Source organism: Lolium perenne, chromosome 7 (assembly GCF_019359855.2).
Source record: "Lolium perenne isolate Kyuss_39 chromosome 7, Kyuss_2.0, whole genome shotgun sequence".
Taxonomy (NCBI): domain Eukaryota; kingdom Viridiplantae; phylum Streptophyta; class Magnoliopsida; order Poales; family Poaceae; genus Lolium; species Lolium perenne.
In genome coordinates this window covers 268,805,104-268,820,483 of record NC_067250.2, presented here as the reverse complement: position 1 = coordinate 268,820,483, position 15,380 = coordinate 268,805,104, and the positions used below count along the sequence as shown (strand labels likewise).

General features: G+C 46.9%; 1 protein-coding gene across 1 annotated transcript; it reads left to right on the top strand.

The window, feature by feature from the left end:
* The first annotated feature begins 1,172 nt into the window (after nt 1-1,172).
* Nucleotides 1,173-6,691, top strand: LOC127312805 (GDSL esterase/lipase At4g26790). Its single transcript, XM_051343359.2, has 2 exons — nt 1,173-1,703; nt 5,851-6,691. The coding sequence occupies exons 1-2, from the start codon at nt 1,266-1,268 to the stop codon at nt 6,535-6,537; spliced, it is 1,125 nt and encodes a 374-aa protein (XP_051199319.1). The 5' UTR covers nt 1,173-1,265; the 3' UTR covers nt 6,538-6,691.
* Nucleotides 6,692-15,380: the final 8,689 nt, after the last annotated feature.

Genomic DNA, 15,380 nt, shown 5'->3' with positions numbered 1-15,380 from the left:
CTGAGTATCCTGAATAGTTCATATAACAACCAACTTTATCAAATTATATCAAGTTTTGTCTAGCGTAGAATAAAAATCTCTGGATCTCGGACTCCATTTTTCCGCACTAGCACATTTCTCGCATTGATCATTAGAGGCACTAACTTTGTTACACGCTTGACTTACACCGCTAACAAGACCAATCCTAGATCACTGTGACAACACCACCCACTACCTCAATATTGTGATAATTCTCGATGCCCTAGCTCCTACCGAGTTTGCATTATCTTTGTGAGGATGGAAGGCGTATCATGTAATGGTGTCTTCGACGTGTCCCGGTACTGTAGACAGTGCGGCCCTAGATAGGAAGACTCCATGGTCCAACCCACCAATTTGAAACTCTTTCCCCATTCCTCCTCTATGTCGCCCCTTAGATCTCCTCCTCTGGCCACCAAAATCCCCATGACAATCCAGCGCATCCTGCACATCAAACACATAAGCAACAAAATCGGTGGACATTAATCAATATTGTTAGGGTTTACTTCGGCCAGTCGCTTGCTTCCGTGGGAGGTTATTATAACCCACAAATCCCGCACAACAGTGATCATCGGGTGTCGCCCCATCTCCACCCCCTCTTCAACGACTGGTGGCACTGGGGGTATCCACCCCTCACCTTCTATATCGCCTCTCGTTTTGCCTCACTATCTTATTTTCTGAATGATGGAAATTACGAACAGTACTACAGATGCATACGCTACCACTATCATACGCATTGTGAAGTATCAAATTTCAGAAAAAAAATTCACTATCAACGGAAATGAAATGTGTTTCACTTAAGGATTAAAGAATAACTTAAATGCGCAGAAACATTCAAATTCAGTGTATGTTGGCCAACTAGCGACGCAGTTGCCCAAGATGGGGGCGGAGTGGGATTTGTGAATACAGAGGGAGAAGTGGTCCAGCATATTGAAGTGCACACATCTACTCTATTTGCTTCGTTGAGAAAAGAGCCAAGTAACATCGATTTCAGCTTTCAGGTATTTCCCTATCCAACAAAGTGGGACAGGGTCATGGGCCTCTTGGCGTAACTTTGAAAGTCAGTTGGCGAGCCCGCAGCCGTCCCGGCCCACGCCTGACAGCTCGACCCTATTTAATGGCGGCAAAGCGAAGGCTAGGCGCACTTGTAACTGCAAGCCGCGCGCGCACCCGGCTCTCGGTCGCTGCACGCGAGTACCCGACGACGCACTATCTCGATTACGTACACAGCCACAGCGCGCGCGCCATTGATGGCGTCTCGCCAGGCAAGGTTGTCGTCGATGACGGTCGCGCTGCTGCTCGTGGCCGCGGCGGCGGTACAGATGCTCGTCGTCGACGCGGCAACGGAAACGGCATCGCCATCGGCGTCGGCGAAGAAGAGGCCGGTGGTGCCGGCGGTGATCGTGTTCGGTGACTCGACGGTCGACACGGGCAACAACAACGCGATCAACACGGTGCTGAAGAGCAACTTCCCGCCGTACGGGCGCGACATGCACATCCCGGGCGGCGGCGCCACGGGCCGGTTCTGCAACGGGCGCCTCCCGCCGGACTTCGTCTCCGAGGCGCTCGGCCTGCCGCCGCTCGTGCCGGCGTACCTCGACCCCGCCTACAGCATCCAGGACTTCGCCACCGGCGTCGTCTTCGCCTCCGCCGGCACCGGCCTCGACAACCGCACCGCCAGCGTCCTGGTACGTCCTGCAGCCGCCGTGTCCATGCTCCGATCTCCCCGTGCTATGTTAAGCTGTTCCTGAAATCTCGCGTCCTGCTTTATCATGTTAATCTGAAAGCCGTTAACCTGCCAATATTAACAAACTTGTTGGAAATCTGTTTGGTACCTTAACAAACTTCTTACTACTAATGTGCTGGAGCAATATTTCCTCGTTCCATGGCAACTGTGTATCCGTTTCATCTCACATAGCCTGTCACGTCAGCTAGCTAGGTATTCCCAACTCGCAATCTTCTTCTGGGCTAGGCTTCCCTCACGACCTCCATTAATTGGCGATGGCCAACATCACGACGTACGTAGCATCATCAAGATCGACCTGACAGTGAAGACTTGAGATTGGGTCTTGGATGAGAGATGGCGTCGGCGCAAAGGTCGATCCGGCCTCGACAACACGAATCCATATGCATGCGTCTACCTGCCTGCCGCGTCCGTAGTACAAGAGCACACTACACTAGTACACGACTTGCTACTTAAAAAAAAAACTACTTCCTCCATTTGATAATTCTTGTTGTGATTGCAGCTCGAACTTGAATTAAAACCACGACATAAATTATGGAAAGGAGTAGGTAGTCATACAATCTACACGTACGTCTACACCAGACTAGCAACGGGAACACTAGTCCTATTGTTTGCGTTTCAAATGGCGAATTGTTCAGTATGGATTCTGAAGACTTGGGTCATTAAGTGAACGTAATACACTCGCACAGTTCCATTTATAAGACTTGGGTCGAATGTAACAGTGCTTTGTGCCTGGAGTTTGCTGGATCGGTGGTATTCGGTCGTGCGCATCCATGCTTTTATTCCGACCGATTGGTTCTGGAGGGAGCGGCGCGAAGCTCTTTTTCTGTGTTGACATCAAGTGACTATGGATCCATGATGAAAGTCGGAAGAAGAGAAGTTCATGAAGGCCGGAGGGGAGGACTAGCTAAGGGAGGTTCAAGTCTCCGCGCTGTTGAGGGACTTGCTTGGTGTTCCGGGTTTCACAACAGCGGTATGATAGTGGGGGCGACAACACAGGTGAAGTTCAGAGTCCTACCTTTCAGGGTGAAAACCCAAGGTCTGGCCTTAACTGGTTGTGCCTGGCAATGACCTTGTTGGAGGTATTGTTTTGAGAGTGGGGACTATCTTCAGGGTGAAAACCTAAGATCGTTGATCGGGCGACGACGGTGTTAGAGCACTGTTCCCTTCTTGGAGGCGTCGTTTTTGGAGAGTCTGTATTTCAGGTGTTGTCTTGGCGGTGGATGTATTACTGTTGTTAGACCCGAGATACTGTAGCGGGACTTTTGTTTCTTAGTTTTCTTTTCCTTTTTTTTTGGCTGTGTGCATCCGTAGTGCCATTAGGGTGGTGCGTTGTTGCAGAGGCTGGGTGTAATTGGTATCTTTTTGATATTAATATATTCCCTTTATCGAAAAAAATTTATAGGTACCAGGCAAACTCGGCCAGCACCGGCTGGGTCCATTGCATAACCACGGGTATACACATGGCAGTTGAGCCATGTGTTAGGAAATAAAATTCTGTAGCAGAATTTCTAATGCACAATATCCTGAAAGTCTTTTAAAGCCTTAGTCAATCATCTCACCTAAGTTTTAATGATGTCTAACAGCGGATCAAGTGACCCGTGGAATATGATTATGACAGAACCCACCAGGCCACCAAAGCGAGATAACTGAAATTCGCTCATTCGAATGCGCCCCTAAAACCTTACTACCACGGAGCCATTTTGGGTAGTTCTCACCAAGGATTTGAGTACCTACATGAAGAAAATATCCGAGGGGGCGGGATCTTCGGTAATTGTGGTTACTGGAGATAACCGGTCAAATGTCGGACGAGATTCTCCAACAAAAATTCCATTTCAAACTCGATAATATTTAAACATTTTGAATATAATGTTTAGGTGAGAAGGAACATAAAATATTTGACAAATGAGTTGGGGCATAGGGTTATAACGGAGGGCAAACACATATTATTTAGGTTGGACTAACGAACGAGCCCAAACTCAAACCAAATTGAAATAAATTGAGATTCTTTTGCACGATAAACTCATTTACCGGAGGTGGCTGCGAATCCCGGTTACCGGCCGGTAACCACGGTATTTCACCCGGTAACCAAATCCCTAGTTCTCATTGCACTCGGATAAGTTGATTCGAGATTTGGAGAATATTGTTGTGAAATGTATATGTGGATTGCCTAGCCCTTTCCATCAGTTCGGACTTTTGGTTCAAGTGGCTAGTGCATGAAGCTTAACAAATATCACCTACCGTGAGAATCTAAGAGTATAAATTGTCTGCTAGTTAATTTTTTTGGTCCAAGTGTGTCTCAAAGGGTCTACCTTTTCTTAGTTTTGAACGTTAGATGAGTGTGCCAAGAAAGACTTGCTCAACGCATCAATAGCATGTGCAAGGGTCGAGTCTGGATTAATGGGGCGCCCACTAACTGTTCTACGTGCCCTTTATGCACGTCTGCAATGGGACACGTAACAACTGTCCTCCGGATATATGCTCCATGCCTCCATATATAGGGCAGCAGCAGATTCGCCCAGCCATGGAGTTTTATGTCTAGCATGGAAATGGTAGTAGTACTATACTGACGAATGCTCCAAATTTCCAGTACCCAGGCAACAGGCTGTAAGTGGCAACGGGCAGTTACACTTTCGGCTACTAGTGTTGCATCTTTACAAGGTTTCAGCTGTGCTAATAATGTGCGTGCTAGTATATATACACAGAAAATAGGCTATGATCATTTAGGTACGCTAACTATCATTTTCTTCCCCTTTTTTTAACGAGGGAAAATAGTTGTCGTTTTCACTAATAGAGAACAAATTTTAGACAATTGCCTAGGAAAAATCCTAGGTCTTTAAGCATTACGAGACTATTCTCCCGGTATATTACATAGCTCAATTTTTTTTGCCCTGGCTAAACACCATGATATTGCCTCTTCTTTGATCTTTTTATGATGATGGCCACGGGAGATGAATGATGTCGGGAAGAACCGGGCACTTTCTTCCCCTTTTCATAAAAAGATTGTCCTTATCTGTAACCATGTTCTTCTGAAAAACCTTGATTTAGACATTGCAGATCAGATCCCCACAAGGCAGATTGGTCAGCAGCACCGATCCACCATCAGGATTGACGGCTAATTAATCACACAGCAATCCGCATGCCCATCAACCACCAAGTACATACGGCCTTTGCTAATTTGCAAAGCATTCTGTTGGTTGTTTTTTGTCCTCAAACACAAGCATTATTCTCATGGTTGTCGTTGAGACTTGAGCAAATATCTCCCCCTTCTCCTTCGAGCAACCAACTGTATGCAGAGGCATTAACTCTCTTGCATTCAGTGCTCGAACTGGATGATCGATCACATGATTCCCATGGATCGACTTATTTATCAGGAGCACCATCTACCGTTGCCGGTTGGTCCGACAACCTGCATGCAGCTGTGCATGATCAGCCGCTCGGCCTATGTTCTTAAGTCTGTACTCTGTACTCTATCCTGTCCTGTTGCCTAGGAAGCTTCTTTCTACTCCAGACTCAATAGTGGTCATGTCCCATGATCAGATAGCATTTTCTTTTTTTTCCCGTTTCCTTCTGATGGCGATGTCCATGTGCTGGAGAACGACGCTTATCGATGTGCTGACACATTGATTAGCGGTCAGTGCACCGTTTTCGATCTGAATTTGGCGCCATCTTAGTTCCTGCAGAAATTATGGGCCAAATAGTAGTACTGGTGGTTAGTTTGGTTAGTTGCTGCTCTCACCAACTAGTCGCACCAATCTTTCCTGGACTAGAATCTATGTACAATGAGAATGTACTGGCATGCTAACTGAATCGAATATTGTACTGTGTGTGCTATACATAAGGACAATTGTCTCTATTTGGAATTCGATCAAGATACCAGAATTCACTGATTCGCAGAAGTGTTCAGAAAAGGAGAGTTTTGCTAATCCTCAGTTGCTAAAAAATTCCTATAAATTTGCAAGTCTGTCCTATAATTGCAGCATTGGCCTTATTATCTAAAAAAGAGTTGCAGAATCAGCAAAAGTGTTCGATTTCAGTAACTGACAAGTATTGCACGCTTAACTCTTCTCCTTGCGCATGCACAAATGCAGGCAGTGCTCCCGCTGTTGAAGGAGGTGGAGTACTTCAAGGAGTACCAGCAACGGCTGGCCAAGTACGTCGGGCCCGACCGCGCCAAGCACATCGTTTCCAACGCCGCCTACATCGTCAGCGTCGGCACCAATGACTTCCTCGAGAACTACTATCTCATGGTCACGGGGCGGTTCCTGGAGTTCAGCGTGGGCGAGTACTCGGACTTCCTCGTCGCGCGCGCCGAGGAGTTCCTCACCTCCATCTACAAGCTCGGCGCGCGGCGGGTCACCTTCGCGGGCCTCCCCGCCATCGGCTGCGTTCCACTGGAGCGCACCCTGAACGTGCTCCGCGGTGGCGGCTGCAACGAGGAGTACAACCAGGTGGCTAGGGAGTACAACGTCAAGGTGAAGGCCATGATCGCCAGGCTCCGGGCCAAGCTCAAAGGGTTCAGGCTCGCATACATCAACATCTACGACGCCATGGTCGACCTCATCGACCATCCTGAGAAGCTCGGGCTGGAGAACGTCTCGGAGGGGTGCTGCGCAACCGGTAAGATTGAGATGGGGTACCTCTGCAACGACGTGTGCCCGCTGACGTGCGACAACGCTGACAAGTACTTCTTCTGGGACTCGTTTCATCCCACCGAGAAGGTGAACCGCTTCTTCTCCAAACAGACCACGGAGGTGTGGTTAAGCTTGTTAAGGTAGCTCCAGTATGTACTCCGTCGTTCATCAGGGTGATCAGGGTGTTATTGGTATGAAAATTGAATGCGAGTTCAACTACACTGATAAGTTATTCAGGACGACATTTGTCTGCCATACATATATACTAGCATAGCTTCAAGTAAAATATTTCGACTAATTCGCTGTGTTCAGGGATTGGTCTAGGTATCCATGGATATCAAACATGTTCGACACGGGTTTGAAGGGCATTTTTTTGTCCATGGTTACTCGCTAAGTTATGAGTTAGCCATGGGTACAAAATTGGCTCTACGGGTACCTGATGAATACTAGTCTTATGAGTGGAACCCCAAATAATAAATATATAATCTGAACCTTAGCACCCCAGTCCTCAAAGCCCAAACATTATCCCAAGGTAAGGTCAACACTAAACCTTCACGGTAAGCTAGTAGAAGAATATTCCTCAGGAAGTCAGGATCACATCAAGCAAACATTCCTTTCTGCTTAATAATGAAACCCTTCCAGTAACTATGTTATCAAATAAGCTGTTGTGTGATGTTGTCCGAAGCATACATGAGCACCTTGTTATAGAGATTAGTGCTCGAGTGTGGGTACAAGCCAGGCTGCAGAGATCAGGCATCTATTACATGTAACTATCCAAGGCAATAGAAATTCAAGCATCAGCAGCTAGCCATGGGCACCTTGTTAGAGTTCAGCTGTTGAGTATTAGCACAATCTGGCTCGAAGTTTTCAGGCATCCTATACATGTATAAGGCAACAGAGGATTCAGACATCAACATGCCAAAGCTATAATTATGCCACTCATCTACCATGCGAGGTTTAATCTTTACATTTCACGTCTATAGATCAGCACTGCAGACATCATCTCCCACAGAGCTGAAAAGTGCTGCTACACGTACTAATAATCTTGGTTCCTGCCAGTCTCTCCCACCTCGGCATAACACCAAAAACTTTGTGGGCAACAACTTGTTCCTCTAGTAGGAAGCAGCTAGACTGCTGGAAGGGTACGTACCGGGTTGACGGCGATGGCCACCCGGCGTGTCGGCAGCGGCGGCAGACCTAAGCTGCGACAGAGGAGGAGCAGGAAGCTGCCGCTGCTCCCACCAGGAGCTCCATGTGAGCTGCAATCGTAGTCGTATGCTGGAGCCTGGACGCGCGGGCAAAGGGGAAAGAAAAAAATGCTCTTTCGGGCACGGGGTACTGTGCAACGACGTGTGCCCTACGTGCATAGGAGAGGGGAATACCGTCTCCTATTTTTTTGGTTACTCGTGTGCCCTACGTGTGCCCTACTGTGCAACGCCGACAATGATAGGCGCATTTTGGTTACTCGTGAAGGCCCTTTTTTTCTGCATAGGAGAGGGGAATACCGTCTTACTGTTTGGTTGCCTGCGGATAAGTATTTCTGCCTTGCTGGTGCAAGGGCAACGTACACCCTTTGGTTGCACATATCAACCTACTATGGTATCCTCTTATCTTATACATTAAAGTGGTAAGGTTACCCAGCAGTGTTGATGGAATAAAAACACACTTAGCAGCATTCAACTTATTAAAATGGCCGGTAATACACATCATAAAGTTATCCTACTGGGCGATGCGTCACGTGGTGATGTACCACTAGTTCATTACTAGAGGTTAGTATATATACCATTTTGAAAAAAAATCATCATTACAGGTTGGAGATTAAATTCAATCAAGTTCTGTCTAGTTGAGAGATATGAGACCACCTGTTGGCAGATAAGGCGGACAAAAAAAAGATCGTACTTTTCAGTTTATTTTTTCTCTAATTTCTTAAAGACGGTGTTCGCAAATATGCTACCATCTGAGCCGACATTTCGTGGCTACAACAAACAACTGGACTGGCCTAGCCGTAGCCAAGTTAAGGGGTTCTGTGGAAAATGGCCTATCTGCAACACACGGCTCAAGGTACAGTTAAAAAATGTGGAGCGGCACCTGCAGGTGACCGGACAGCTGCCGAAGCAGCAATGTTCAGATAATTGGTTGGTTCTAGGAATGTCTCCATAATGTTGAAGCTGAAGTTCTACTTTGCTGTAAACATGCATGCTGCCGTCCCGATGTCCTCATAATGTTGAAACTGAAGTTCTACTTTGCTGTAAACATGCATGCTGCCGTCCCAACCAATTATCATACCACACGCCATGGCATGCAACAGGGCGATTTTGTTTTTGCGACACAAGGAGAAGAAATCACATGAGCATGACTAACAGAAATGTAGGACGCCCAGAAGTCACGTTGCGATTTGCTCAGAGATGCAAGTCCGGATTTCTCTCTGCTACTACCTCATGTATATTTTTCACGAGAAGAACTTCAAAATTACTTTCAGAATTGAACGAGCATCCATGTCATGCACTTTCTCAATATGTGTGCAGCTAACTGGTTGTATGAATCAAGATTTTCTAAAGAAAGCATGCAACGCCTGTAAGAAGTCACGCGACCATTACTTTCAATTTTCAGGGTCATGCCATCTCAATTTTAACAGCGAAAAGGTGTGACTTCTCAACGCACTATAAATTAACAAGGAATAAGCATTGCTTTCCGGTGTACAGACGAGCACGGCAATGGAAGGTATACCAGAATGGAGATCAGATCATGCGTACTTGGGTAGTGAGATTTTTGGGGAAACCAAAACTGCTGTTGTGATAGTTTACCACCCAGTCGTACTTCAATCGGGTGCGGGTGTGTAGACTCGTCTCACAGATGCCCATAACGCATCGTCAAGATAGCAATGGATTCTGGGCAACGATAATATCCGTAGTGAATACTATATTTGAACACTATGTGTGCGGTTCATCTTTTCAGTCTCTTACCCAAACGTATGGACTTCGTGTAGCTAGTTCCAGTTCACAAACAGTCCGCCTCAGTAATTTCAAAAGCACCCACCGGATTTTTCCCCTTTTTACGAAAGTGCATCCAGGAGTCAGTTATTAGCCTAATACTAACAGAGAAAGAGAACAAGTCCACTTGCAATGTAACACGTTCAATAGACTGGTTCAGCCGATCCTAGGCTCATCTTACTTGGATGCTATCTAGTTACGTATCCTCACGTCGCTCTCCAGGGTGGCACTAGAGGAGAAACCCTAGCCGCCACCAAACTTCAATCCCCACAGCGGATGCCCTTCCGCCGTTGCCGCCGGCGATCGGCCGCGGTGGCGGCGGGCCTGGCGTCAAAGATGCCTGGGCTGGAGGCACACGGCCGCGGCTCTCGGGGGCTGCTGGGGCAGATCCCATGGAGGTGTGGTGCGCAGCGGTCGAGGCGGAGCACCTCGTCCGTGCGGCGGCGGTCCTCCCCATGGCTAGCGGTGTGATGCGCGTGAGACACACGTCCGTTGGGAACCCCAAGAGGAAGGTGTGATGTGCACAGCAGTAAGTTTTCACTCAGAAAGAAACCAAGTTTTATCGAACCAGTAGGAGCCAATAAGCACGTTGAAGGTTGTTGGTGGCGGAGTGTAGTGCGGCGCAACACCAGGGATTCCGGCGCCAACGTAGAACCTGCACAACACAATCACAGTACTTTGCCCCAACGTAACAGTGATATTGTCAATCTCACCGGCTTGCTGTAAACAAAGGATTAGATGTATAGTGTGGATGATGATGTTTGTTTGCGAAGAACAGTAAAGAACAATTGCAGTAGATTGTATTTCAGATGTAAAGAATAGGACCGGGGTCCACAGTTCACTAGTGGTGTCTCTCCCATAAGATAAACAGATGTTGGGTGAACAAATTACAGTTGGGCAATTGACAAATAAAGAAGGCATAACAATGCACATACATATATCATGATGAGTACTATGAGATTTAATCAGGGCATTACGACAAAGTACATAGACCGCTATCCAGCATGCATCTATGCCTAAAAAGTCTACTTTCAGGTTATCATCCGAACCCCTTCCGGTATTAAGTTGCAAGCAACAGACAATTGCATTAAGTATGGTGCGTAATGTAATCAACACAAATATCCTTAGACAAAGCATCGATGTTTTATCCCTAGTGGCAACAGCACATCCACAACCTTAGAACTTTCTGTCACTGTCCCAGATTTAATGGAGGCATGAACCCACTATCGAGCATAAATACTCCCTCTTGGAGTCACAAGTATCAACTTGGCCAGAGCCTCTACTAGCAACGGAGAGCATGCAAGAACATAAACAACTTATATGATAGATTGATAATCAACTTGACATAGTATTCAATATTCATCGGATCCCAACAAACACAACATGTAGCATTACAAATAGATGATCTTGATCATGATAGACAACTCACAAGATCTAACATGATAGCACAATGAGGAGAAGACAACCATCTAGCTACTGCTATGGACCCATAGTCTAGGGGTGAACTACTCACACATCGATCCGGAGGCGATCATGGCGATGAAGAGACCTCCGGGAGATGATTCCCCTCTCCGGCAGGGTGCCGGAGGCGATCTCCTGAATCCCCCGAGATGGGATTGGCGGCGGCGGCGTCTCTGGAAGGTTTTCCGTATCGTGGCTCTCGGTACTGGGGGTTTCGCGACGAAGACTATATGTAGGCGGAAGGGCAGGTCAGGAAGAGTCACGAGGGGCCCACACAGTAGGCCAGTGCGGCCAGGGCTTGGGCCGCGCCGCCCTGTTGTGTGGCCACCTCGTGGCCCCACTTCGTTTCCTCTTCGGACTTCTGGAAGCTTCGTGGAAAAATAGGCCCCTGGGCGTTGATTTCGTCCAATTCCGAGAATATTTCCTTACTAGGATTTCTGAAACCAAAAACAGCAGAAAACAGCAACTGGCTCTTCGGCATCTCGTCAATAGGTTAGTGCCGGAAAATGCATAATAATGACATATAATGTGTATAAAACATGTGAGTATCATCATAAAAGTAGCATGGAACATAAGAAATTATAGATACGTTTGAGACGTATCAAGCATCCCCAAGCTTAGTTCCTGCTCGCCCTCGAGTAGGTAAACGATAACAAAGATAATTTCTGAAGTGACATGCTATCATAATCTTGATCATACTATTGTAAGCATATGAGATGAATGCAGCGATTCGAAGCAATGATGAAGATAATGAGTAAACAAATGAATCATATAGCAAAGACTTTTCATGAATAGTACTTTCAAGACAAGCATCAATAAGACTTGCATAAGAGTTACTCATAAAGTAATAAATTCAAAGTAAAGGCATTGAAGCAACACAAAGGAAGATATAAGTTTCAGCGGTTGCTTTCAACTTCAACATATTTATCTCATGGATAATTGTCAACACAAAGTAATATACCAAGTGCAATAGGTAAACATGTAAGAATCAATGCACACAGTTTACACAAGTGTTTGCTTCTAAGATAGAAAGAAGTAGGTAAACTGACTCAACAATAAAGTAGAAGAAAGGCCCTTCGTAGAGGGAAGCATGGATTACTATATTTGTGCTAGAGCTTTTCATTTTGAAAACAAGAAACAATTTTGTCAATGGTAGTAATAAAGCATATGTGTTATGTATAAGATATCCTATAAGTTGCAAGCCTCATGCATAGTATACCAATAGTGCTCGCACCTTGTCCTAATTAGCTTGGATTAACACGGATTATCATTGCATAGCATATGTTTCAACCAAGTGTCACAAAGGGGTACCTCTATGCCGCCTGTACAAAGGTCTAAGGAGAAAGTTCGCATTGGATTTCTCGCTTTTGATTATTCTCAACTTAGACATCCATACCGGGACAACATAGACAACAGATAATGGACTCCTCTTTAATGCATAAGCATTCAACAACAGTTATTATTCTCATAAGAGATTGAGGATTTGTGTCCAAACTGAAACTTCCACCATGAATCATGGCTTTAGTTAGCGGCCAAATGTTCTTCTCTAACAGTATGCATACTCAAACCATTTGATCATGAAAATCGCCCTTACTTCAGACAAGACGAACATGCATAACAACTCACATGATATTCAACAAAGGTAAAAGTTGATGGCGTCCCCAGAAACATGGTTACCGCTCAACAAGCAACTCATTAAGAAATAAGACACATAAGTACATATTCTTCACCACAATAGTTTTTAAGGCTACTTTCCCATGAGCTATGTATTGTAAAGGCAAAGAATAGAAGTTTAAAGGTAGCACTCAAGTAATATACTTTGGAATGGCGGAGAAATACCATGTGGTAGGTAGGTATGGTGGACACAAATGGCATAGTATTTCGCTCAAGGATTTGGATGCACGAGAAGTATTCCTCTCAATACAAGGCTAGGCTAGCAAGGTTGTTTGAAGCAAACTCAAGTATAAAGGTGCAGCAAAGCTCACATATGAACATATTGTAGCTATTATAAGACTTTACATTGTCTCCTTGTTGTTCAAACACTGACGTGGGCATTACCCTTCGGGTAACCAATGTTGCCCTATCCTGTATTTCTTAGTTGGAGGCCCATGAAGCACTCGATGGCGAGGTGGGCCTCTAGGACGGTGCGGCGGAAGATTCCTTGAAGTACAAGACACGGAAGGAGCCGAACAAGGAAAGTTTGGAGATAGATCTACTGTAAACCTAGTCGTACTCGATTAGACCTCTTGGGACCTGGCCTCCTATATAAAGGCCAGGAGAGGGGCTGTCGAGGACACGATCAATATTAGCGATCTTAGCCAACAGAAGCTTAGACCTAGGTTACCCTAGTACTTAGCTATCTTGACGAGATCTCAGCCGAACTATTCGGCACCCCATTGTAACCCATTATCATCATAATCAAGAACAGACAGGCAGGACGTAAGGGTTTTACCTCATCGAGGGCCCCGAACCTGGGTAAATCGCTCTCCCCGCTTGTCTGTGAATCGATGTCTCGTGTCAGCTTGCAGGATTCCATCAACCCTAAGCCCCTATCGGAGGGCATTGCCGAGGAGCACCCTCGACAATTGGCGCCGTCTGTGGGAACCCTGTCGGCACAAGGCAGGTCATCGGCAATACCAGTCACATCTGCGGCGTTCGTACTCGAGTCGCCAACGCCACCAGATCCAAAAGACCCGATCCGCTGCGGATCCTTTGAGTTCGTACCACATCTCGAGCCATCACATCCGATCTCCACAGAATCGCATGACGACATGACCGCAACTTTTGGAGGTGTTCACTTCATCATCGACTCCGGAGGTTTCCTTCGCCTTCCTAGGGCCGGTACATCTGGCTCGAAAACCTCAGTCTCGGCAGGTGACGTTCCGGTAGCAACCTTAGAAATCCCGCCCGGGAACGCGCAAGGAGGCAGCCGAGGAAGTTTCGACCTCGCAGTGGGACGAAGGAAAAGACAAAGGGATGTGCGCCGTGAAGAGGAAGAACGTACAATGACTCACCTTCGGCAGACCGAACGAGGACAGCAGGACAAGCAACCGATCCATGGCCGCACCCGTTCACCATACTTATCAGCCACAGAGCAACTCGAGGCACCATGCTACCTCCACTCCTACATTGACCCGAAGGACGGTAGAGAGAAATCCAGTCACCTGTTAAGGAACTGCCGACACTTCCTGGAGATTCGACAGTTCTGTGATGATCTTAGAGGCGAAGCTATATCAAGAGTTCACATAATGGAGAAGAGGGCAAGATCTTACAGTTATCAGCCAGAACCGTATGTACCAGAGCCGTACGAACCGATGGAAAGAGACGAGTATATACCAGCCGAGGCGTTCCCAGAACCACGCGGGCAGGTCAACATGATCCATAAAACCAGCTTTTCAAAAAGGGAAATCAAGAAATTCTCGCGAGAAGAGAAGTATGCGGAAGTTGCCATGGTTGACACACCCGAATTCATCGACTGGTCGGAACAAAGCATCTCCTTCGACAGGACAGACCACCCGAAAGCCGTCCCTAGACCAGGTCACGCAGCCCTTGTCCTTGAGGCGCAGATTGGAGGGTACGACATGAGCAAAGTATTCATGGATGGAGGAAGTGGCTTGAACCTACTATTCGCCAACACAATGAGAGCAATGGGTCTAACAGTCGATATGCTAAGAGAGTCTGACACAGGATTCCATGGCATTATACCGACCCGACCCGCTTACTCCCTTGGTAAAACATCATTGGATGTAGTCTTCGGTACGCCCACCAATTTCAGGAAAGAGAGGATCGAGTTCGAAGTAGTCGATTGGGAGTCTCAAAATCACACCATCCTTGGCAGGCCCGCGTTTGCTAAATTCATGGCCATGCCTCACTATGCGTATCTAAAACTGAAGATGCCAGGCAACAACGGGACCCCAATAACCGTTCATGGGAGCTTTGCTCGATCAGACACCTGCGATAGGGAGTTCCAGAAGATCGCCTCGAAGTTCGGTGCCAAGGAAGAACTTAATGCAATCGACGCTGCCATAGATCATAAGCAACCACCAGCCGACAACCGAAACGTAAGATCCGATGAGTTCAATGCTACAAAGGAAGCCAAGAAGCTGCAGGTGCATCCCACTGACCCGAAGAAAACGGTCAATACGTCGGCTGACCTTACGGTCGCATAGGAAGGCGCGCTCATCGAGTTCCTCCATGAGCGCTGGGAGATATTTGCATGGGAACCATCCGACATGCCAGGTATCCCCAGGGAACTCGCTGAGCACGCCCTTAATGTTGATTCGACAGCCAAACCAGTGCAGCAGTCGATGCGCCGATTTTCCGAGCCTAAGAGAAGAGCAATTGGCGAGAAAGTCAATCGACTCTGTAAAGCAGGATTCATCCGAGAGCTCAAGGAATCTGAGTGGGTGGCCAACCCTGTTATGGTGCCCAAAAAGGACACCACCGCTTTGCGTATGTGTATCGACTACACCAGCCTCAACAAACACTGTCCGAAAGACCACTTCCCCCTGCCTCGCATTGATCAGATAGTCGACT

Bases quoted from the DNA above. Each gene is read 5' to 3' on its own strand.
- LOC127312805 (XM_051343359.2), top strand. From the start codon at position 1,266: ATGGCGTCTCGCCAGGCAAGGTTGTCGTCGATGACGGTCGCGCTGCTG. The intron at 1,704-5,850 runs GTACGTCCTGCA...GCACAAATGCAG, and splicing joins ACCGCACCGCCAGCGTCCTG to GCAGTGCTCCCGCTGTTGAA.